The following is a 26564-nucleotide window of genomic DNA, read 5'->3' as shown; positions in this document are numbered from 1 at the left end:
TGTCAAATTTACAAATCCCCAAACCTCTGAAACACCAAACAGAGGTGACAGAGTGTGGATCTTATGGGACCTTTTCTAAAGAGCTCTAGGGGTGACATCCATTTCCTTCTTTTGCTTGATTATTTCTCTTGGCAGATTGAGATCATTCCTGTTACCAAGGAAATTGCAGAGATAATCTCCGAGTACTTAGCCAAAAAGATTCTGACTTCCTGGGTGGGCCAACATATATTCATTCTGTTTGTTCCTTCTCTATATTCAAAGATATTTGTTAAACATGAAATCTCACACACAAGGGAACTTCAGCATTCAATCCACAAACCAATTTTATGGAAAGATTAACCTTAACATCAAGGTCATGACCCCATCGTATGTCAATGACAAAAATAAATTTGTGACCTAGACACATCTGTTTGTGCTGCTGCAAAACGGATTGCCCAGCTTCACAAGTTTTCTAAAGACCTAAATAAATCTAAAGAAAAACCGATCACTGAAGAGGGTGAAGGACTGGAAACATCAGAAAAGGTTTGTATGTGGATCCTACTCCGCCATGACTTCACAGTCTGCTGGTCCAAAGTACTCTATTAACACTAAACCACAGAAGAAGACTGTTAATTGTTACAGTGCAATCCAGTTGATTTTAGGTTGTATTTTCCAGGTAGAGCTAGAATCGAGGCATGCTTTCCCACCACAGAGGATGGATCAACCTAACATTGTCATGACCTGCTGCTCTGGGTCTTTGGTTTCAGGCGCTCAGAACGTTGGACCCAGAATTCAAGCAGACAGGTCAGATGGATACTCTGTAAACATGGAGACTCAGGTCAGTGACTTCAGAACTTAGATGATAAAGAGCGTGAAAGTTTATAACAGACCTTGAACAAACCTAGAGGTAACAACTACTTAATAAAATCATGCGAACCAAAGCCACTTAAAAAACAATTGTTAAATGTCTCAATTTTCTACACAAAAATGAAAATCAGCTCCCACTCTTCTAAAATATTCGAAATAACTAAATATAAATAACTAAAGATAGTAAATATAACTTTTTGTTAACAGTAAAGAATTGCCTTTAATGACATTCACAGCACACTGCAAAATCAACAATATTTACGACGAACAACTTTTAAAGGGTTCATTATGCTTAACACATGGACCCGTCACAGCATTTATACTCTGTGCGGCTTTCCCTCAGTCTGGCCGGCTCTGTCAACATGCTCAAACATATAGATGACAACACCACTACACTGGGAAGTAAAGAACACAGCTGTTTACAACTTTATAAAAGCCTCTTCATGCTGTTTTAAAGCCACAGTAATTTCTTTCTTGTAGTTTTTCAGCAATCTGTTGATGATGATATTTATGGCCTAAATAATGGGTAGTCTATAGATGTCTGTTGGCTTACTCCCTACATTTTCCGTGCACATCTGTCCACGTAGTTACAAATTGTCCTAGGTGCTTCATGCAGAAATTTTCTCCGCACAGAGTTCATGCAGAGGGGTGTGGAAGTCTTAAATGCTTTGAGGATGCCTCAAGTATAAACCAATCTTTAATCTGCATTACCAAAACTGTATTATGTAAATTACATTGTTAAGAAATGTACATGAAGGAAATAAATAGAAGGAATCTGTAAAATGTTATAGATAGCATTACAGTGACATCCCAGTGCGAGCCTTGCAATGACCACTTCCATTTTAAGTGCATAAAATGTTCCTAAGCAACCACAGAGGTAAACAGTACTCTCATTAGATTTTACAGTTTAGTCTATGATTTTTCAATTCCTAGAAGGCCCTCTATGAAAACATAAAGGCAAAGATGATAAAAAATCTGCAGCTGGGGAACGGTGCCAAGGCGGGAAGAGGCTACAGCTAACAACGTCTAGCTATAGAGTATAACAGCGGAGGATCAAGGGAGCATTAGGGAAAAACTGCCAGGGTGGGGAGAGGCTAATGCTGACCGAGGCTAGCCTTTGTAATGATCTGGCCCTGATAGCTGGAACTGAGCCCAATATAAAGGAAAAAATGCAAGTGGATGAGATCAGTTATAACAAGAGACCTGGCAGAGTTAGGCACTTGACTGAAATGAACAATTAAGCCCCCCCCCAACCAGACTAAGATACCTTGGAATGAAAAAAAAAACCCCACATAAACTAAGCAGGAGAAAGATGCGAAAGCAGACTTCTGTCATGATCTGGCCTGATAGCTTCACCCTAATTATTAATTTCACTTACCTGCCTAATTCTGACAGGTTCCTCATTTAATGTTTCCTCCAGAAATTCTGGTACAACGTCTGGTCTCTGTTCTCTCAACCACTGAGCCTACCCGTCTGCAACTGAACCTGCCTGTCTGCATCTGTGCATGTCTGTGTGGGCACTCTTCTAGACCCGTCTGACCCTGGACTTGGAAGGTTGTGCAAAACTTTCTATTTATTATTTAGTCTTTGTAATATATATTTCTATGACTGACTCTTTCTTAATGCAACTAGAACACTGGCAGATTTCCTGCATATTTATCGCCCACTTCCTGTTTGGGTCGGAACCTCTGATAATTCAAAGTTATTAATATGGATTCCAATAACTATGAATTTATTTTAAAACTAAATAGAAATGTAGGTATATCACAAAAGAATGATAACATAAATAATGGTCCGTGATAAGATACATCATTAAGGAATTGTTTTAACAGAAATAAAGGCTTACCAATGGTTCATAGGCCCAAACTAAATGTATAATAACTTGCGGAATGGGGGAATTAGAGAGAATTACAGCAGATTTTTTGTATTAAACCTACTTTAAAACCAAACGATCTCCCCACCATGTGGGACTTAAACCAGCGTCTCCTAAACAACAAGACGTTTTCCAAGTGGTTTAAAAGGATTGTGTGATCCGCTGTGTCAGAGGCTGCTTTTAGATCTTGAAGCACTAAAATAAAAACAATAAACAATCAATCAGTCATTTAAAAGAGATGGTTGAAAACGCTTAGAAGTGCAGACTCTCTACTCTGCAGTGCTTTGTAACCTGACTGTACAACAATCAGCATCTAGAAACATTTGGAAATTAATAAAAACACTTGTTAGAATTATTTTAATTGATTATGTGTAAGTCTGCTTGAGCCCTAATAAACCTCAATCTGCCTGTTTGTATCAGAACTGATGTTTTTCCAAGTAGTTTATCTAATTAGGATAGTTCGTCTGTCAGGATAAAAAAGACCTCTTTGTTATGTAAGTGGCAAAGATTTGGAAAATGAATGAGACCAGTTTATTTGATCTAAGAACATAGTGTAATATTTTGACATTGCTGGAGTCATGGATGTCTCCTCCTGTACAAATGTGCAAAGATTTGATGATTTTGTGAATCATTTTATACAACATTCTGAAGTTGTATAAAATGGTTCTTCAACTGGGTTTCAGGGCACCTTTAACAAGAAGTGAACCTGGTTGGTAAGCAGCTGCCTTCTGTAACCCTAAGCAACTTCTCTGGTCAGAGTAAGATTAGAGCCGGGAACTTTAGACCCTCAGAGCACAAGCACACTGCTCTTACCACCAGGCCAACCCCCCCTCAATAACAATATTGATAACTTGTTCAATCTGATGGGGCAGCAATCTCAAAAGAGACTCATAGACTTCCCTGTTCTCATACAGGTTCTCCATCACTGCTAGGGGATTTCCTAGGTATTCCAAGGCCTGCTAATAGCCCACCTAGTGGGCGATAAATATGCAGGAAATCTGCCAGTGTTCTAGTTGCATTAAGAAAGAGTCAGTCATAGAAATATATATTACAAAGACTAAATAATAAATAGAAAGTTTTGCACAACCTTCACTCACTGCGATGGACTGGCGACCTGTCCAGGGTGGACCCTGCCTCTCGCCTGTAGACAGCTGGAGATAGGCACCAGCACCCCTCGTGACACCACTTGGGATAAGCGTGTAAGAAAATGGATGGATAGATGGACAACGTTCAATCATTAGTATAATGAGTTTTATTAAACCAGAAGTTTAATCTTATTCTAGGAAGGTATAGCCTTGTGTTCAGAGTGAGATATGGAAACGTAGAGAGAGCTAACCATGCTTCATGCAGTGCTTCCTTACATACTTCCTCAAATGTAAACACAAACAGCTGATCTTGTTTATCAAAGTTTTAATGCCAGGAATTGCAACATACTGACAGCCAAACAGGCCAGGATCAAGTCAGAGGAACTGAGGAGAATCACCTATGAGGAATCCCATAATGCATTCTGTTCAAGTGCTTCTAGCTCAGACATGACCTAGCTGGTTCATAGTTCAGATAGGAAGTCTGAATCCCTCATTTGTTTCATCAGAATTTTCTGAAAACGTGTAAAGAAAAAATACATTTAGAAAATGACAAAAGTAACACTTACACTACAGTTAATAATAGGACTGTATGAAAAATATATAAAAGGGACTGACATAACTAAAAGTGTTAATAGATAAATTTTTGTTTTGTTTTTCTACTGTGGGTATCATAAAAAACTACGTTGGATTTTCAGGTCAAGGTTGGAACAAACCACTAAACCTCTTGGCTGCTTTTCTATGTCCATTGAACCAATCTATCTATTTTCTGTCACACTTATCCCTGCTGGTGACGTGAGGGGTGCTGGTGCCTATCTCTAGCTGTCAATGTGTGAAAGGAGGGTTACCCCCCTCCCAGGTCGCCAGGCAACACAGAGACACACAAAGATGCATACTGTGCACACACTTTACCTAACAGCATGTTTTTTGACTGAAGGAGGAAGCCGGAATACCCGTAGATAACCTACGCATACACAGGGAGAACATGCAAATTCCATGCAGAAAGACCCCGGGCTGGGAATCAAACCTTTTTGCTGCAAGTCAGCAGTGCTACTCACTGTGCCACCTTTCTCTTTTTTTTCACCTACTTCACATGTACCTTTTTCCTCCTTATTTCTTTGTTTATTGCAGGAAAAAAGCAGACAAACAAAGGTCCTGCTTTGCTACAGTGTTAAATTGTGTAGGTATGGTGGTACTTAGATAACCTAGTTAAATTTACTTCAGTAGTACTTCTTATAAAAGCAGCTGTTGTCAATGGGGCTGTTCTGTCTATCAAAGGCACATTCATAAACTTTTTATTTTAAACTGAAGTTACTAAGAAATAGGAAGAACAGAGCTGTTGTTGAAAAGCTCACTGTTTACTCAGACTCTCATGATCAACAAAAGTAAATGTATTTACCTATCTGAAAAGTAGACACAAATAACATTTCATAAAAACACATAGCAAGAAACATCCTGCTGAGGTGACTAAAGTTAATATGATCTGAAGAGGTCATATTTGATTAGTGAAACCCCAAACAATGTAGGGTAAAGGTTTATTTCACGTGGTAAAAACAACATTTTCAGTAGCAGGAAAAAGTTTGGAACAAAGCAACCATTTTTTGTTACTGTGTAAAAGTATATACGTGAAATACCACTAATAAACTGAGGGCATATTTACATTTTATGGTTGCAATGTGAAGATGACATATGGGACACACCAATATTTATTTTTTATCTAATGTAAATAAGATACAAAGGTCTGAATTTGAATGAACCTATCAGCTACCATCTAAATATTTGAATTAGAGTGTGATTAATTCATTTCTATAAAAGCTGCAGTGGAGGAAGCAGAATTCACTCAGGAGGTTAAGTGAACATCAGAGTGGAACGAGGACCAACTGCTGAGGTGAGGGAGGCTGTTAAACATGAACTGACAGAAAGTTTTCTTTTTTCTTTGCCTAGTTTCATTTCTGAAAGACCGTCATTAATTTGAGTATGTTGTTTACAACTATTTTCACTAACTGGATAACATTTTTTTTCCTTCCAAGATGCTGTGGAGTTTGGTTTTCGTCTGGGTTATAAGTAAGGGTCTCATTTTATTCAGCTGAATGTCTTTCTCATTAATGTAAAAATATTACAGAGAGAAGTAAGAGTTCAGATTCACAACATCAGATCTACTTTGAAAGAGCTGAATCGTTTTTTCAAAGATTTTTAAAAATGTAAATATTAGCGTTATTTCAATAACTTCTCTGGAATTTACAGCAATCCAAAATGTAGCTGTGCAGACAACAGGTAGGATCAAATATTCTTTGTTAAACAGATCATTTCTGCTTAAATAAATCAAAATGTTAGATGAGCTATCTATAAGCTAAATGCAACAAAAATATCATTTATTTATTTTTTTTGTATTTGATCCTCAGATCTCTGTAACAAAATGAGCATAAGTCTGAAGGCAAAGAATGCATCCCAGTCCTCAACCTTAGACTGGATAAAGACTAATGGAGAACACGTACCACTGATCCCTCCCAGAGCCTTTGATGGGGATCCCAGAACATGTTGTCGCACCCAGAATCAGACTAACCCCTGGTGGAGGATTGACCTGCAGGGGATTTACAACATTTCTTGCATCTCTATCCATACCAAACGAAATGATGTAGCTAACATATCTGGAGCTCAGATCTACATCGGGAACTCCCTAGAGAACAACGGCACCAACAACAGACTGTAAGAACAACATGATACAATAATGGGATTTATTTTATATTTTCCTATTGACCTTAAAATAATACTTTTAATAACATGACTATGTATTCCATGTAATTGTTTTTAATTATTTGTCTTTGGAGGCAGTTTTCAAACATGGAAGTATATTTTTTGCCTGAAAGTCCCAGAAAGCTGAAAGTCATTGAAGTTTTTAAAATGGAAGCATCACAATCTCACTGCTTTCTTTAGGTGTTCCTTCTTCTGCATCTTTTGTCACAATAATGTTCAGTAGTATTCAGTGTCTGATCAGCTGTATGTTTGAATATTTTTCCTCATCCAGGGTTTACAACATCACAGAGCAAGGACAGGAGATAAACTATGAAAACCTTAATATGATTGCCTTCAGCTTTCCCACATCAGCGTTGGGGCGATACGTCACTGTGTTCAGACCAGGCCAAAATCATCTGGTTCTTTGTGAGGTGAACATCACTGGTATGTTTGATTTAATTTACCCCCATAAAGGGAAAAACATAAAATTATTAGAAGCTGCAGATAGTTTGATGCTTAAATGTCTCAATATTTTAACTTGGACATTTTTCAGATATATCAATACACTTTTAAGCTATATGATCTTTTTTGTTTATATATATTTTTTCTTAAGTATAAGAAGTTAAGGTTTGATTTGGTACTTAACAGAAAAATACAAAGTACAGGGAAAAAATACAACAAAATGTAAAAAACAACAAAACACAACCTAAATGAATCAAAACACCTCGAGGTCTGCTACATATATATATTAAAATGATTAAGTGATTTTATTAGTTTGACTGATTTATCCTTTTATCCATATTTTTAAATGGTACTCGAAGTTCTGTTATTTTAAAGGTACAGTAGCAGCTATTCAAAATGGTCCTTCCCTGTCAAACAGCAGCCAAATGACAGCAGACTTCCCTGCAACTCCCAGCCATTGCAGTGACCTCCTCCTTCTCCTGGGAGTGCATTTTTTTTTTTCCGGCTCCACCCTTTCATTGTATTACAGGGTAGATGCCTGCGCGGGACAGATTTCCCAGTCCCACCCCCGCCCGCTCTCGCAGTGTTCAGTCCCGCTCCCGCCCACACCTGTAATAGTTTGTCCCGTTCCCGCCCGCAATTTCCGCATGACTCCAACGTTCGCATAGTGCTCAAGGCAATACGAGTTATTAGTTTGAGTAATTAAACACACTGTGCTTAGCTGAGCACATTACTGGCGGATTCTTCACCGCATAGTGTATGACGCGCGTTAGGTGGCACGAGCTTCACAGCAATGCCCAACTAACCTACCAAAATCTACTGAGGATATTAAGAATAATATATTGTGCATAATCTTATATGGCACTCATCATCACATTCACGTATGAAATAAAAATACAATAAGTTATAATTAATCATTTTAAACCCCATATGATGGAGCCCCACCCAGCACATTGTGATGTAGGCCTATATATGATAGACATAGATTGATAAATTATGACTTTATTTTACATTTTAAAACACGTTTTTAGTTTGCGGGACTGCAGCTTATCACCACTCCCGTCCGCATCCGCAATGAACATTTAATATTTGTCCAGCGCCGCACTGCTTTGCGTTGGGTCCCGTGAGTCCCGCGGGAGTGCAGGGCTCTATTGCAGGGTCTGACCAGGCACTTCTCTTCAGATATTAATGTCCACCAATTATGACAGAAAGAACATTTTGGTACAAAGATCTATGTTTAAAAAGGAATTGTAGGGGACCAGCCAAGGGCCCATCAAGGAAAGTGGGGAGATTTTGAATGGCTACTACTGTATAAAAGGAGGGTATGTTTTTTTTTTTTTTGGCAAATCATTGTAGATAATATTTTGCTAGAATTATAATAATATATTTTTTATTGGTTGCTAAATTTGGATAAGTTACTATAAGAAGCATTTCTAATTTGCTCAAAAAAATATCCTTCATTTATGGAATATACATCTTTGCAAATAGAAATAGAAAGAACATGACATGGACATGGACATAATCAATGGTTTCTAATTCACATTCACTAAAAAGGTACAGTTGTTACTTACAGAAGAAAAAATACTTATATTTGCTTCGGACAAGTAATAAAACTGACGTACAATTTTGAAAACAACCTCTTTGACTTTGTTCATAACAATATGTCGATCAGGTAATAGGAATCTGAAGTTCCAGAGTTTCCTGTCCATAGGAGTCCATCTGTGTTTACAGATAGAGGTAGACTGGCAAAAGCTGGTTCCTGATAAAAAACTTTAAAAACTTCAGCTATAATAGAGAACCAAGTGATACAGGCAGAGAGGTAGCCATTATAATGCTTTGTGCTAAAGAGACAATACTGATGGGAATAGAACTGATCAACATGTTAAACTCTTCTCTAGAAGTATATATATATATATTCCATAACATGAGGACCTCTTTTTCATGACATACTAAATTTAAAACAAAGAAACACAAAATTATGTTTTAATAGTTCATTGTTCCTGCTGTATTATGTACTGACTAAATAAACTGACGATTTGGGGTTTCTTACACATGATTAAAGACGTTTTAATAAAATATAATAAAACTGAATTTTAATAATCACTCATGGAGATGTCAAGCTTTCATTTAAAAACAGGATATGTTACCTTCCTGTTTGTGAAGCAGAAGCTAGCTATGATTTATAGTGAGGCTGCCGTAGTAGATGTTTGGAAACACTGCATCATAAAGCAAGGTTTAATGAAGATTCATTTTTACCAGCATCCATTTTGTCTGATTATTACATCTGCACCAATAAACTACATCTGATCAAAACAAGACTGTGTGGAAATGTGCTAAAACCCTAACGATGGTTCTTCCTCTGCTGATGCTCCCTCTGATCAATACATCCTCTACCACATCTGCTCACCTCCCTGAAAAACAACAAAGACACAGTTTTATTATCCCAGCTGCAAAGTCAAATGGCAACAACAAGTGCTAAAATATGTTTTGAATCGATTCATTGGAAAAAAATTTAAACTGTATCCTAAAATAAGGCCTTTATATGGTGGTAGGTAGCAATTATGTGTCTGGATGTGCCAACCAGTCGGGAGAAAGGGATCAGAATCAGTGGCTTATCTAAGAACACTGATTAAAAATAAGATGGTGTACTTTAACCAATAGTTTGACCTAGTTTACTCCATCACTGACCACCCTGCTCATTTCTCAGCTATTTCTATCCTGAAATATGTCCGTTAATTATTCTTAATCTATCATTCTGTCTCAGTTTAGGGATCATCAACTTTAAGGCATGATTACAAATACTGATTAAAAATAAAACAAATTCAAATGAAAAAATAGCCACTTGGTTAATGTTATGGTGTTAAATCACTTTTGTTTAAACATAAGTTCTTTAAAAGCATGGAGAATACAATAAACGACTTATTATACACTTTGGTGATCCTATGCATCACACTTCAGTAGTTAATTGAGTCAGTCTGGTTAATTCAACTAAAAATCTGAAATGATTGGTCTTCACAATAACATTTCTCTTTAATGATGATACTTATGCTGCTCTCTTGGATCTGTTGTCTGTCTAAGCAACTTTAACTCAAATTAATTTAACCATGTCATTATCATAGTCAGTAGAAAAAGTTAAACATGCTTTCTAGTAGTTTGATGGTTTAGAAACCAGTTTCAAAACCAGTTAAAGCTTTTAGAATCCACAGCAACTTAAATCTGTTGCTATAGAGAACTTTTTTTTAATCCTATGGGAGTTTAAACTTCTATTCTTAGCATATAATATCCAATTGATAATTTTTCAGTTTTGGTTTTATTTATTGACTTAATATTTATATTAAACTGTAATTTAAAAAGGTGAGTTGAGATTTTTTTATAAGCTAAATTAAGGACCAAATCGGACCCATTTAAACTGGATAACACCTACCATGCTAACAATTAGCTAGCTGCAGGTATACAACAGATGATTAAAACAATTAATTTTATTTGACAGCATCATGTCAGGTGCGGTGGAGCTTTGACAGGAGGACCCAAATGCAGGCACCAAAGCAAAAGTGTTTTTTAAAAAAAAGGGTAACAGAAGCAAAAATCCAAAAACATGAATCCACAAAAATCTAAAACTACTGAAAACCAGGAATACTCACAGCAAGGGGGCAAACAATATGACAACAAACCGACCAAGAGTGACTGAACAGGAGGATGATATATGGGAGAGAAAAACAAAGACCAGGATAATTAGTAGATTGGGAGCAGGTGTGAACAGATGCAAGAAGGGAGCTAGGGAAAAGGAGACTGACACAGGAGGGCAAGAAATATCTAAGAACTCAAATACCATCAAAAATAACTAGAACACAAACATTGAAATAAAACCAATGAAAACTCAGAGATAAAACTTGAACAGAACCAGAACAATGACAAATCAGATATAAATGCTGACTATTTTGCTATGGGGCAGTCAGCTTTAATTTCACAATGGCAAAATATTTAGTAATATCATCAACTTACCTTAGAACATAATATATTTAGTAATATCTTCAACTTACCATAGAAAATAATTCCCAAACACCTAGTCATTTGCTGGCTTCCAACTAATAGGAGCTGAATATCCAGCCAATCAGATCCATTAGAATAGCATCTCCCCCAAAAAACAGAAACAACCTCTAAGTGAGCTGGTCCCACTAGAAGGTGATTGTTCCCGGGTTAAAATGGATTTTTGGCCAGTGGGAATGTCATGGTCTTGGTTCTGTTCTTTATTTTGCTCCTTATTCTCTAGTTTTATTGGTTTAATTCCAGTTTTGTTGTAATTTCTAGATTCATATTAGTTCTCATGTTTTTCTGTTGTCCTCTATTGCCCTCTTGTGTGTGTATGTTCCTTTCCCCTTGGCTCCCTCATTGCCTCCTCTCACACCTGCACCTTGTCTGCTCGTTAGCCCTCCCTTTGTCTCTATCTGCTATATATGCTCTCCCTCTGCTCTCACTCTTTGTTGGTTCCTTGTCTTCGCTGTCTTCCCATGCTGTGGTCTACGTTCCTCATCTCTTCCCGGCTCCTTGTGTTTGGTTTTCCCCAGATGTCTCCATAGTTCTGGTTTGCTTTATATTTCTCATGTTTGATTTTGGATTTTTGGATTCCCGCCTCTGTTACCTCTGTTTATTTAATTAAACTGCAAGAAATATCCTCAGCCTCTGCCTCTGCATTTGGGTCCTCAAACCACCACTGAAACCTGACAGGGAAAGGTTATTTGAGAAATCCCAGTTGAGGTTTGAACCTGGGTCTATTGAGGTAAGCAGAGAGAACGTAGAGCCATGCCGAAATATGTTACTTCCAGTGAGGCTAAACCTTTCTTTCTGTCTAAATGTGATTTGAGCAGCACAAGCAGCACATCAAGGTACATCAAAAGGTCCTCCAGTTGTCTCGAACAGCCAGGGCAGTTCATCTTGACCTATAGGAGCAATCAAACCAGAACTCTCGAGCTTCTGAGACACATGATGCACTTCACAAGCAGCAGATGCTGGAATTGAAAAAACTGAACTTTCAAACAATCAGAGAAGCTAATCTGTGAGCTGGCAGTGAGGCAGACAGCGCTGTTCATGTGTAGTGCTATGATCTTTCCCCTGAAACAGTTTTTTAATTCCTAAATTAACCTAAAATGCTGTAACCTGCCTGAAAAATATGTTGCTTTTTATTATTCCGGCGCTTTCAGTTTGTACCACATAATAGAAAAATGCTAACATCTACTTCCAGCCACCATGAAAAGTAACAGAAAAATCCCCAAGAGGCACCCTGGCCTGATGTAGCTGTTCTCGGATTCCCAGTGACAGTGCACTGCTGGGGGTCTTAAGCGGCTCCAACACCGAATAAATTTTTTTTTTAGACAGGATCGTAATCTTAATGAACTGACTGCACAGACAATGTTTTGGGGTGTACTTTCTCACTTAAAAACATATTAAAACTATTTTTACCCACTTATAACAGCAAATATAGCAAAGCCGCTCTCTGCCATTGAACACAGGAGCAGCATAAGCATCAGACGCATCTGTACACACTGAACACGCTTCTGGAGCATCAAAGATGCTCTGACCTTTATGTGAACAAGCATAAAAAAATGCTGAAATCACATTAGGTGTGAACATAGCATTAGTGGGTCTATAGAGCAGGGACGGGTCATTAAGCTGGACACTCAATGCTGATTGGCAAACATAATTAAGGACTTTTGACCGACGGTGGCCAGACAGCAAGATTTTCCTCATGAGTCGAGAGGAGAAGAAAAAGTGATCACTCAGTCAGATCAGTCATTTTGTGGTGAACATGCCTTAATTTCTGGAGTTTAATCTTTCACAGCACTTTACATCAGTATATCCCCCGTTGTAGTAATGTGTTTTATGTGTTAATACAATACGTGATGTCTGGATTAAATTAACACCATTGAGTCTCCCCTGTTTAGGAGAGCAACCACCGATACTGCTTGAACTACATTTTAATAATCCAGCAATATGTCATTAATCACATCAGAACACGATCTATCAGCATACCAGCCAAACAAGCCTAACTCCAGTGATCGTAGAGCTTTTACAATGACCTGTAAAAAAAAAAAGCCTAACCCTAAAATGACCATCGTCGCTTTGCCATCTAATCTAGCAAAAGCGCTGTACAACCTGTATGATCTGTCATGATTGGCTTAAGAGACTTAACCCACATGCAGAACACCACTGGAAGCAGAGTAAAAGTTTAACAGAGTTTATTGAAAGGTTTTCACAAAGAGAACATGAACTGGTTCAGGCACAGGTCCGGGACTGGAATCACTGATGTCTGCAGAGACGGATAGTTTGATTAGCCAGGCAGTCAGATGATTTGTCGAGTTAATTAATTCAGAATATACCTTGAAGAGATCCAGACAGATTCTTTGTGAGGGAGGGAACCGGTTGGGTCCAGAGACTTTTGGTTCAGCAAAGTGCTCAGCAGCAGCAGCAGCGTCTAGCTTCTGACTTGTGAGTGGCAGACCTTGGTTTGAGTTTCCAGCTCTTCCTTGAGAGCTGCAGGAGGAGTCCTGATTGAAATCTTCAGGTTTGGCTTCCTTGGGCAGGCAGGCAGGTTTACAGGCAGAGCTCATCCAGAGCTTTAGACCTTAGATGGGTTTCCTGTGAGCAAGAAGACAGAGGCAGGTTAGAATCAGGTTTCTCTCTAGAGACAACTAAGATTCTTTCTGAATAACAGAGGCTCAGGTTCGCTAACCAAACTTGGTCAACACTGCGGCGTTGAAGGAAGGTCTGGCTGCTGCTTATGTAGGAAGGTCTCCTGATGGGCTGATGAGCTTCAGGTGTGCTCCAGCCCAGGAGACCCACAGCGCACTCTGCTGGAGAAAGGTGGTAAATCTCCAGATCCCAACATGATCGAAATCAACACAATCTCAGCGAATGTGTTGCTTTACTTAGCAACTTTTCAGACTTATTTTTTTCCAAACAACTGACAATAAAGTCTAGCTACTACTTTCTGTCTTGGAGAGGACTTCAATGGGCATTTCCCAATCGGTGTTCCTTCCTGCCCACTTCTCACTCCGTTTGTGCATTCCCGCAGAGGGTCGGCAATATTAATTCCTATCTGAAACCAGTTATGTACGTGTGAGTAGCTATAAGGCCCTCCACAGTGAGTGAGGACTGCGGAGTGTTTTTTAAATTTGCGTGTAGCATGTACAAGACCATTTCTCCTGGTGCACGTCCTGTTTAAAATGTTCTGTTCTCATAGCTTATACAAGCTACTGTAACCACATACAGCAGGGACTATACTCCAGTCTGTCACTGCCCACTGCACATCATCGGTGCTTTCTGTATTAGGTGGATGTACAAGGAAGTTCCGTTGAATCTGACCAAATCAGAGCTGCGTCTGGATGTACCAAAGTGGAATCTTTTTTTTCATTGCTTCTAGGGTTTCCCAAAAGTCAAGGGTTCCAAGGCGATTCAAAAGTTGTTAATAGACAAATTAGCAGCAGTCCGTAATGTTAAGATTCAACTGTGCTTTTATTGTGAAATGAGGGCAGCAAGACCTTGCCAGAAGTGTCTGGGAGGTTGGTGATTTACTAAATATCAAACAATGATTCCAGCCACTAAATATGGTAAACATAAATAGTGTTATATTGAATGCCAGCAAACGAATGAAATATGATGTTATGCTATAACTTAATATCTGGTAACAAGTGCAGCACTAATTAAAAATCTTAAAAACTACATCAGCACAAATGACAGTTTTACATGCACATATCTTGTAGTAATGAAAAGATAGGCTAGATAATTTTGATTAAATTCAGAGCTCAATGGGAGGATAGTTGACTTCTGGATGACCTAAAAAATAACCACTAATAGCTATGTAACAATAATAGCATACATGATTTTTTATTTTTTTATTTTGAATTTTTACAAAAGACAATTTTAAATGCACAAACATGCACAAATGAAGACTATTTGTTTGTTTGTTTTTTTCACTTCAGAGGGGTGTCAGCTTCACGCAGCTGACGCTCCTCACATTTCATTTGGTGTAAACCCTGTGCATCTGCGATGCAGAGCGGTGAACTCCCGGGCCAGGGGGCTTCGCAGAAATTAGCGTGGAGACCTTGCTTGGTCTGAACCCACAATCAGCCAGACAATTCAACAGTGTTTTTCCCCTACAAATCTTCTTAAGATTCATCTTTTCCACTAACTCTGCAAAACAAGAGCTGGGAAGAAGACTTTGTGTTACACTGCAGAGTCCAGGGCCCTCCTGGAATGGCCACATCAACAAAAAAACAGGCTGGGTTCTTGGCAGACTAACATCCGAAAGGCAATGCAGGCAATGCTTTGAATTAAAGTTGTCATTAGAAACCTCCAACAACATTTGAGTGAAGAAAGATATGTATTTGGTTTTTATAAATCATTTTATATTTTATGTCAGATTACCTGCCAGGAAAATATTAAGTTGTTAAATTATTTAAATATTTAGTAGTGTTCTTCTAATTTTTGTTTTACATGCTGTGCTTTTGTTTACTTTTACATCTTTATCTTTTGATGATTTTACAGCACATCTTTGTCCCACACAAATGTACCCTATACCATGAACATTTCTATTCAAATAATATACAAAAAAACAAGACTGTACTATGGATGAGCCTATTATAGATGTTTGCTAAAAAGCTTCCACTAGTAAAGAAGTAATATTTATTTAAAATAAGGCACCAGAATGGAGAATTATCCTGCTACTGTAACTAAATTTAACCTTACTTTGCTCATAATCTGTCATGTGAATAAGAGCAGAGGCGTAGCCAGAAAATTTTAATAGGGGTGGCAATTAAATAACCAATGTAAACTGAGGGGTGGCCAAAAGAGAATAGGCCACAGAACCTCAGGTTCCATCTGTTCCAACAGGGACAAGCACATCCATATTTTCTAAATAAAGACAAACTATACCTTTCTACAGCCTTTTGATTAAAAATAGATACATATATTTAAACATCCATGCTGTCTAAATAAAAGGTATAGTGGACAAAATGTCTGGGGAAAACATATTTTCCATTGTCATTACTTTCCAACTGTTATCAAAATTTGTTCTGCTACACGTCAATATGACATGTACTAATATCTACATTAAATTGATTTTTAACTTATTATTAATTAATTAATATTTTTGCAGAGACATAATTTTCTCTTTACCCCATAAAACACAAAATTAGGGTCTCAAAAGAGCATGAATTTTGTATATATAAACTTTAATGTTAGTATTTTGATGTGCATGTCATGTTTAGAGAAGAACGACCCTGAATCAGGGCGACCACGGAGACAGTTTGTTTGATTAAGGAAAAGGCTTTATTTAACAATGATCAGGAAATGGTGTCTGGCAGGATCTTCCTGGGTTCTGCTTGGGGAAAAGATAGAGTGATGATGAATAACTGGTCAGAGGAGGTGGGAAGGTGGAGAAAGCTAAACTCACAGGGTTTGAGGTCGTTTGGATTTGGAGGGATGGTGTCCTTAGTCCAGGTGCAAACATAGACTCTCTCTCTGGTGATGGTGTGTAGGAGGGTGGACAGGCAGGTGTGCTCCTGTAGGAGGGCTGCAGCAGACTGACCTGAGAGATCCAACAGATGAGGAAGGTCCAGGCTTGGATGTTCAGTTGGCTTGGTTTGAAACTAGGAGGGAAAAGACGGAGACAAGGAATTAGAGCTGGCTTTAGAGAGATCTTGAAGCTAGGTGGTCAGTGTATTCTCATTATGAGTTTGTATGAAATCGTACGAAAAGTTATGCACTGTTTTTGACGTTTTTTTCGTCGTATTTCGTCGTATTTTTATGTCTTGCCTCGAGACAAGTTTAAACATTCCTCTTGATAGTATTACTGCTGCCACCGTCTGTATTAGAGGGTGAAAAAAATGGTACAGGTGGCCAATGAGTGGCTGAGGGTGGCCATGTCCACCTCTGGGCCCCCATCTAGCTCCACCCCTGAATCAGAGTGGAGGAGGTACAGCTTTATACTCTGAAGAGTTTTCAGTCACCTGTAAGTAAGATTTAAAAATAGTTATTTGAGTAAATATATTTAGTTCATACTCCAAATATACTAAATCTGCGATTCATTTATTTTTTGTTTTTACTTATATCCTTTTATGTCTAATGATTTGATATTTTAAAACACTTACTGTAACTATAAAAGCTATTATCAATTCAGAAAATGCAATTTTATTTGTCCAGCTTCATTGATGTTATCTGCTATTGTATGCAGAACAAAATGTTTATTATTTATTATTATGAGTTACACCTGTATTATAGCTGACAGAGACTCTGAAAGTTTTGAAAGAACAGATAATTTCTCATGAGGGCTGAGCGTACTTCAGAAAATGAATGCAAAGATAAATGTGCTTTCTGCCTTATAGCCTTTAAGTTACATACATGTACTGCACACAATTTAAATAAATTATAACTACAGTAGTGTTATGTAAAAAAAAGACCATATAAAGTTGAATAATTCATAATTTTCTATTTTTTTAAAGCTGTTTGTGGTGGACCAATAATTAATCTGATGAGGAAAGCATCACAGTCTTCAACCTTCATTCTTAATAACAGTACATACACTGCTGACCGGGCCTTTGATGGGGATCCCTCCACATGTTCTCACAGTGACAAACAGAGCAACCCCTGGTGGAGAATCGACCTTCAGGGGGTTTACAACATTTCTTGCATCTCTATCTATAATATTGATCAGAATGGCGGTGAGACTAACATAACAGGTGCTAAGATCTACATCGGAAACTCTCTGCAGAACAACGGCACGAACAACAAACTGTAAGAACCTCTTGTTTTATTTAACTGATTTAATTCTACCTTTTTTAACCATTTGCTTGTATATCATGAAACAGTCATTCCTCTAGATACACTTAGAAAACCTTAATCGACCTTATAGTTGTATGTGGAAGAATTTCTTTAAAGACTATTCTGATTAAATTCACATTAAATTGTTCATGATTGGGTTTCATGTCAGATGGTACAAATAGCCTAGTCCTTCTGTGAATCCTGCAGGTCTCTAATGTAGAGGTGAGTATGGCATGAGTGTTGCGATTTGATACATGTCGCGATACTTGGGTCACGATACGATATTATTACGATATTGCAGTATCACTATATATTGCCATATTTTCCCCAGCTATCAAAATCAAATGATGAGATAAAACAGCAAGTGCTGTATATTTTCATCAGAAAATATTGATTAGGTATTTTTATCCATGTTTTTTGGGGTTTTCTTCCACTGTGACTGCCTCAAATACAGATTTGGTGCTGCACGCACAGTTAAAGGGCTCCACAGCGCTTTCTGCCAGAGTGGTGGTGCAGTGGTAGCCCATTTTCCCATCAATGTTTTATGTAACCATTTTTAAAAAAAAAAATCGATACTAAGAAGTGAAAGATCGATATTATATTGTGCAGCCGAATATCACGATATATCGCCAAAACGATTATTTCCCACACCCCTACTCTAATGTTTGCTGTTAATTTTCTGCTCCATCTTTATCTTCAAGGCAGCTGGATTATTTTGACTGAATATGAAGTTATTAATTTTTAACAGCTTCTAGCCGATTGTGGTTGATCATCTTTTTGTCAAATTGTTACATGTTTTTTTTTCTTCTCTTTATCCAGGGTTCAAAACATCACTAACTTTGAGACAAACAAAAACAATGTCTATCGGCTTCAGTCATCAGTTTCTGGGCGCTATGTCACTGTGATCTCACCAACAAAACCACATATGATTCTTTGTGAAGTAAAAATCACTGGCAAAAAGCTTGGTATGTGATCCATGATCATAAACTCCCATCATAGAAAGGCTCACTAGTTTGATTTCCATTTTCAGTGTAACTGTCAGTCTTTTACCAGCAGACATACATTATTGTATTACATTAACATGCAGATTCTGCTTCTAAAAAGCACCAGATGCTGCGTCTTTGCCTGGTGTCCTACTCACAAATGTGGCAGACGAGTGTTAGAGAAAGATAATCTGTATGAAAAACATAATCTCATGCAACTAATGTCGAGCGTTTGCTGACAAAATGAGAATTGTCATGAGAAAAGGGTTAATTCAAAAGTACCATAGATTATCATATTCAAATAACATTAGTGTAGAGCTGTAAACAGTTATACGTGTTTATTTCCATCTGCATTCAGCCTGGAAGGAGGAAACTGCCCCTTCAGGTTCAATGATGTATTTGTATTTCTCTGTAGTATAACTATTTAATGTTGTGAAATCCTTGCTTTTTTTTACTGCACTGCAGTGATTACAGACGATTTTTGATTTAACAGGGTTTTTTGATTCCAGGATTTTACCGTGAAATAATAATTAAATGCTGTACAATCCAAGTTTTTTTTATAGGTTTTCTTTTGGATAGCACAGGGAAACATAATTATAACAACTTTCTGTAAAATAATGCTGGTAATTATTCCGGAAAGTTGATCATTTTTAACTGTGTGACCCTTTACAGTTTTGCACATCCCAAAACTGTATTTAAACTAAGTTTGTGTTTGTTTTTCTGTTGAAGATTCGCCTTTTAAACTAATTAAGCAAAACAAGAACTGGGAAGAAGCCCTGTACTACTGCAGAGATAACCACAGAGATCTGGCCTCCATCCTGGATCAAGAGATGCAGGCCTTTGCTGAGCTGGAGGCTGAGAAGGCCAGCAGTCCCTTCGTATGGCTCGGCCTTCATTACACCTGCACCCTGGACTTCTGGTTCTGGGTTGATGATAATGTTGTGCGTTTCAAACGGTGGGCTAACAACCCCCCAGAGGAGGACTGTGACATGAGTGGAGCCATAAAGACACATGGAGACCATCTGTGGTTCAGCAAGTCTGATTATGAGAAGTTTAATTTTATCTGTTTGCTTTAGGAAGATTTTAGACTTCTACCTGATTGTAATGTTAATGTTCCTTTATTATTGCCTCCTCTTTGATTTTATTATGATTTAGAAAATTTTCTCTAAAGTGTTGCAATGACCACTTAGAGAGTTTATTATTCTTGCTTCCACTTATGTACATTACTGTAGTAACTGAGTTATGGATTTTGAACAGCTGAATATTTGGAAATTAAAGTTTCTGTAACCTTTTACAATGTGTAACATTTTGTCATATCAGTTAAGTAAATGGTAAAAAGGTGAATCATTTAATAAGTTTATTTCATTACACAGTGCCCAGAATTTGTGTAATTGATTATTTCAAAAATAGCAAACTTCTTTATTATTCTTTAAAAAAAATGTCCAGCATTGATCTGTACATTTCTATTATTTTCATGAAGAGCTACATTTTGAATGACAAGCTTAAAGGGAAACACTGTATTTTTTTTTTTTTTTTTTACATTGGGCCCTTGATTTTATGTTATTACATCATGTTCTACTCACCCATATGAGTTTTGTGTCATTTGGAGCTGTTCTGAAGATATTCCGTGAGGTTATATCCAAGTAACATCTTCCTATGGGCAAACAACTTTGTTCTCACCGCAGAGAGAGTCAGCATTGTCGCTTTTGTAGGATTTAGTTGATGCAGTGCCTCTGTTATAATCTGTAGCACTGGAAAAAGTCAAAATCAAATGCACTTATTTTAAGAAAATAAGTGCATTTGTTCTTGGGTTGAGGAGGTAAAAGAGACATCTTGCCAATGGAACAAGACAATTTATATTTAAAATAAGAAAACACAATTGCATTGTCTTATTTCAAGTGCATGTTATATAATTATCTTTATTTCAAGAGTAAAAATACTCATTCCATTGTCAAACTGTCTCATTTACCTACTCAAATCAAGGGTAAATATACTTAATTTAAGGAATGTTTTCCTTATTTGTAGATCGTTTTTCCAGTGGGAGCCTTCTCACTGCGCTGCAACACAAAGAAGGACTGCTGCTGGCGAATTATTATCAACAGGAGCCTGGAGCAGAAACATTTTATAGGACATAAAAAAAAAGAGTGAAGATGTAACTTTTACAATGTTTAAAATTTTACTGTGTAATGTCACCCACGATAATGCATTGGTTTATTTGAAAATTTTACTGTTCTAATGAAACAGATGCAAGCTCTGAGTAAGACTCTGTGCTCAAAGAGCTCTTCTGCCCCCTTCCCGTCCTCCTCAGAATCACCATTCACAGCCTCTGACACAGGACAAGATGTTTAATTTTTATTTTGAACTAAATTGACACAAGGGGAAAAATGTCTTCCCTACAAAAAATATACATTGGTTTGGGTTTCTATGCAGCAGCTGTTAAACACATCTGTCCCAGACTAAGCCAGTGTCATGATCTTGGCACCTATGATTGGCTTAATGATTCATTCCATTAGGCCAATCATTAGTGCTAAGATCATGACCGCCATGGCACTGGCCTAGCCAGCGATGTTTAGCTTAATGATTCATTCCATCCACCTGTTTAGCGCTGCCCAGTTTCTCATCACTGTTCAGTTTATACAACTGTTTTTGCTGTTGTGCAAAATGATATCCTGCAGATAATGAATAAATGATTAACTAGAACTGGACTTGTAATTAATCATTTGACTTATTCAAAATCAGAGGGGAAATCAATTTAGTGTTAGTTGAATAATTGTAGCTCTAATTTGCTTACTTACCAGGGTTTATGCCTTTCACTTCTGGATGGTTCCTGGACCGGCTGTTAAAATCCAGGTATCCACACCAATTTAGTGACCCAGGCTAGGTTATCATCAGAGTTATGAATTATCAATCAAAGACATTTTTATCTCTGTTTATTCAAACTATTACCAAACGAGGGTGGATCTGGCCTGAGTGATAAACAATTTGTATTTGAATCTCACACAACTGCAAGTTAAACACCAATATCTTTATTTTAATAATACAGGATTACAGAAATCTAACATCTATGCAAAACACTACATGCTATTAAAAAATAAACAAGTGACTAGTTTTGAAAGAAAAAGAATAAAACCCTAAGAGTCTGTTTAACTGGCTTCTGAGATTGTCCAAGATAGGCCAGATGTTAACACATTCAATAATGTCCGTTTGGCTGAGTTGCAGATCCAACATATATTAAAAATGCTTTTGTGAATAACATCTGTCTCTCTGCTTCGATTTCTGCGTCCATAGTCCTGCGTCCTGACAAGGGACATGTGAGGCCCCACAGATCCAGTGGTTATTGTAGACTGACCTTTATGACAAGTTCAGATTCAAAGTTAGCATTATATCTGGTGATAAAAATATGGATTCGGATCACAGATTTTTTAAAATACTTTAAGCAGCAAGAGGTGATAAGTGTTTGAGGCTGCTTTGCTCTGCAGGAGCAAAAAAAAAAAACCAGTGAAGTTCTCAATCAATAGAAAATGAAAAGTAATGTTAATTTCTTATTACAAATGCAATCCCTGTAAAACATGGTTGAATAAAGAAAATTATTATTCACCTGAGGAAAGAACCGTTGATCAGTAAAACAGGTAAACAGCATCACTCAGTCAGATAACCCATTTGATTGTAAAATGTTATGAAGATTTTAGAGGATAGAGAGATGAGAGTTACAGAACCTTATATTCCAGTTGGATGTCAGAAATCCAAAGTTACCATTTCGCCTCAATCACATTTGGGACAAAGGTTGTTTTTCAATATTTATATGAACTGGGAATCCAAAGGGCTTTCCCAAAGACACAATGTATATTCACTGTGGAGTGGATAAGACTCATCATTTATTGGGTCTTCCCTCAAAATATGTTCCTCATACATCTTCATGTTCCGGGAATAATATTTGAATAAAAATTGATATTTAATCATTTCTGTCATGAAACCCTTTGAGAAAAAATAGCTCAGACAGTCAAAGTAACTGCAACCATCAGCCAGTTTGTCATCAAGTTTCAATCAGGTTTTTGGTGTCCTCATAAATCACAACTATAAGTGCAACAATATTACGCCGATAGCAATAAATAAAAAAAACTATTGATGTCCGTGTTTGTCATAATTTCAAAAGAAATTAAACCTTTGGACATAGTATACAAAAGATTTTTACTCTCCTCAAAACTGTTAAATTTAGCTGCAGATAGAAGCATGAAAGCCCTTTTAAAATAAAACTAAGTTTCTTGCAGATATATGAGTTTTATTAAAATACTTCATTTTTGTCTTGGTGGGGGGTGTAGGTGAAATTGAGGTAGAGAGGTAGGCTTCGTCTGTCACACATGCATGTTAGTACACATGGTGAGATCTACCTATGTGCCAAATTTCAAGTCTCTGCGACTTACGATTTTCCCCATATCACTCTAGGGGGCGCTGTTGAAGGCGTTTGGCAATGTCCATTTCTACTTCCATTAAAATGCCTAAATTTTACATGGGAGACAAATTTTTTGCAAAGTTTGGTGAGTTTTTAGATGTTAAAGCCTCCAAATAAGCATTTCATTAGGGGAAAAAAACAATAATAAAAATTTGAAATACAATAGGCCTTCGTAGCGCTTTCGCTTCTTGAGCCTTATTACTCATAACATGAGTTTGTTACCCTGTTCAAACATACTTTTTGTCCTCCTGCTAATGCAGAGGAAACTGCTAAGAAGATTTGGAATCAAGTGTTGAGACACAAACACTGATTGCACATATAATTATGGTCTGACCACTGAGTGACTGTTAGCACAACCCCCTTGTTACGGTATTAGGACTGTGGCTCTTCAAGGAAATGTACTGCCGGCCAAATTATCAATGCAATTCTTGAAGGCAGACACGAGCAGGTCCAATTACTGCGGTGCTATGTGTTCCTTCTAGAAAGATGCAACAAGCTGATAGTTCATCTTTAAAGGAGGAGTTTAAGTATCTTGAAGTCTTTTTCACGAATGAGGAGAAGATAGAGTGAGAGATCGATAGGCGGATTGGTGCGGCGTCTGCTGTGAAGCGGGCTGTCTGTTGTGGTAAAGACAAATCTCTCAATTTACCGGTTGATCTACTTCCTACCCTCATCTATGGTCATGAGCTTTTGGTCTGCAGGGTTTTGTGCAGGTTTATTGCAGGTTTGTTCTCAGTGTAACCTTGTAACCTGATTCTCCCATTGCTTACCTGTCCTTTGTCCTTCACTGTTCTAATCCTAGGACAAGCCTCAGAACCTGGAGCTCCTCATTTATTCCTCTTGTGCAATTCCCAAGTGAGGTTTTAGTGCAGAATCTATGGCTCCCCAAAGCTGTCCAGCCAAGTACAGATCCAAGTTTCAGCAAAGAATGTACACAGCCTATTCCACCCTCCACCGCAAACCTTCACCCCTTACTAGCATCGGATTCCTCCTGCAAAACCTCAGGAGTAAACTTGTGCCCTATAGTTAAAAATGCAGTTCAAACCACAGATTGGTAGGAAGTTCATGGAAGAAAATTATTGTCTTACAGGCTTAATGAGATAAGTAGGATTTACGCTGCCCTGGAAGGCTTTTAAAACTGTGTTTGAATGGCGACAAAGCCCTTGTCAAGCACATATCATGCTCATTTTGAGCCTGGATCGATATTTATTTTTTATTATGTTCATGAGCCAATCTCAAAATATGCAGGGCCATCATCAACACTCAAATGTGCAGGGCCATCTTTGAGCACACCATTTCACTTTTCTTTCACCAGTTCACTGTAGTTCTTCCAGCAGTCCACATTTTCTCCGCTCTCTTTTTCTCATCGTCTTCCTCTTCTTTCCCATCGCCCAGCTTGCCACAGGTTTGCCTTCTGTGTCTAAAAGTGGCTTGCAGCGGTGACCCAGACTGCCGGATGCAATGAAGTTAGACAGTGTCGTCACACAACATGCAGTAATCTATACATGTGGACCGTGGTCTGCTAATGTGTAACATCTACTGTAGCTCCTCAAAATACCTCCCATACATCCAATTTTTCATTCATCCCCAACCTCCAATGTTACCTGTTTTATTCATCAGAATACTGCTACAAAAACATTCAGTAGGGACAATTAAATAAAATGTATTGCAAGACTTTTGTTGACCTTACTGGGAATGTAATCGTTACATTCTGTATCACCGGAACCCCCTCTTTTCATCATATTACCCCTGTCCTTCAGCAGCTCTGTTGGCTCCCAGTTCCATTTAGAATACAATTCAAAATCCTTCTTTATACTTTCAAAGTTATCCATAACCTTGCTCCTCCATATCTGTCAGACCTCCTTCACAAAGAGCCTTCAGCTGCTCTGCTCCGCAGCTTTGGAACTCGCTCCATCCTGACCTCCGCAGTATTGACTCTCTCTCCTTATTCTAAACCAGACTCAAAACCCACCTGTTCCAGCTCACTTATTTGTAAATACATTACTCTCGTCCCGCCCCATAATTGTTTTTATGTTCATGTTTTTGTATCTTTGTATTTTCATTTTTATGTTCTGTAAAGTGACCTTGAGCATCTAGAAAGGTTAAATAAAATGTATCATTATTATTATTATAATTACTCATTTAACAGTAAATAGAGCTGTCGTATGGTACTGTTGAGGACAGAAATTGTTAGGACGGCTACCAGCCATTTGGTCTGGGATATGTGCTTTGGTTTCTCCTATCACTCGTATTTCCATAAGTTGACAAGAGGAAATGGATAATGATCTAAAAGTTCCCCAGTTCCCCTGTGTGAATAGATGCCACTGATGCCAGAATGAGCCGTCTTTCATATATATATGATAGCCCTCATTTACACACACACTGCAATTTATTTATTGAGGTGGTTTCATTGACCACCTCACCAGGGGGGGTTATTAGAGATAGATTAGGAATGTGAGCTGTATACTGTTATATGCATGCTACTCTGAGTATTTCTGTTACCTTATATAAACATAATGTAATGTGGGGATCAAGACCGGATACTGAAATCCCAGACTTTGGGTGATAGTGTATGGTTTTAGTATTTAAAAACCCATTAGGGAGTCTCTTTCCTTTGGGTGGAGAACCAAGCTTGAGGTATAGGAATTGTTTCTCTGTATCACTGGAATAAATTCTGTTACACCTTGAAATGCTTTTTTTTCCATTTTGCATTACATAATGTGGCATTCTGGAGTTGTATAAAAGGCTTCTTTAACTGGGGTTCGGTTTCACTTCAACTAGAAGCAAGCCTGGTTGATAAGCACTGCCTTCTGAGCAGGATTATGATTTCCATAAAACTCTATTGTCATTTCTCATAGTTATTTAATACATATATATTATTAAGGGTTATTTAAAGAGTTTATCTTAAATGATCTCCTCTCTGTTTTGTTTTTTTGTTTTTTTAACCTACTTTACACTTTCCTTTTCTCCTTATTTCTTTGTTTATAACAGAAAACAAAGTGATGACAATTAGTCCTTCTTTGTTACAGTGTTAAATTGTTGAGGTGTGGTGATACTTATATAAACTAGATAGATTTACTTTAGTGGTGCTTCTTTTAAAACTTGGAGCAGCTGTTATCAGTGGGGCTTCTCTGTCTATCAAAGGCACATTCATAAATGTTTCCTTTAAACTGGAGTTACTAATAAACAGGAAGAACAGAGCTGCTGTTGATAAGAATATCTGTTTACTCAGACTCTCACGCTAAAAAAAAACAAAAAAACTGTTGACCTATCTGTAAATTAGCTGCAAGTAACATTTAATAAAACACATTTGTGTATCA

At 37.6% G+C, this 26564-nt stretch overlaps 1 protein-coding gene across 1 annotated transcript; it reads left to right on the top strand.

Annotated features, from left to right (window-relative positions):
• The first annotated feature begins 5566 nt into the window (after positions 1 to 5566).
• On the top strand, positions 5567 to 20026 carry LOC119786313. Its single transcript, XM_038289602.1, has 8 exons — positions 5567 to 5689; positions 5832 to 5865; positions 6046 to 6075; positions 6204 to 6507; positions 6827 to 6978; positions 17493 to 17784; positions 18631 to 18776; positions 19524 to 20026. Exons 2-8 carry the CDS (start codon positions 5832 to 5834, stop codon positions 19868 to 19870), a joined length of 1305 nt encoding a protein of 434 aa, XP_038145530.1. The 5' UTR covers positions 5567 to 5689; the 3' UTR covers positions 19871 to 20026.
• The last annotated feature ends 6538 nt before the right edge of the window (positions 20027 to 26564 follow it).

The sequence above is a fragment of the Cyprinodon tularosa genome, unplaced genomic scaffold (genome assembly GCF_016077235.1).
Source record: "Cyprinodon tularosa strain WSP-4 unplaced genomic scaffold, ASM1607723v1 ctg107, whole genome shotgun sequence".
Classification (NCBI taxonomy): Eukaryota; Metazoa; Chordata; class Actinopteri; order Cyprinodontiformes; family Cyprinodontidae; genus Cyprinodon; species Cyprinodon tularosa.
The sequence above is the reverse complement of the archived record's forward strand: the minus strand, read 5'-3'. Positions and strand labels throughout refer to the sequence as shown.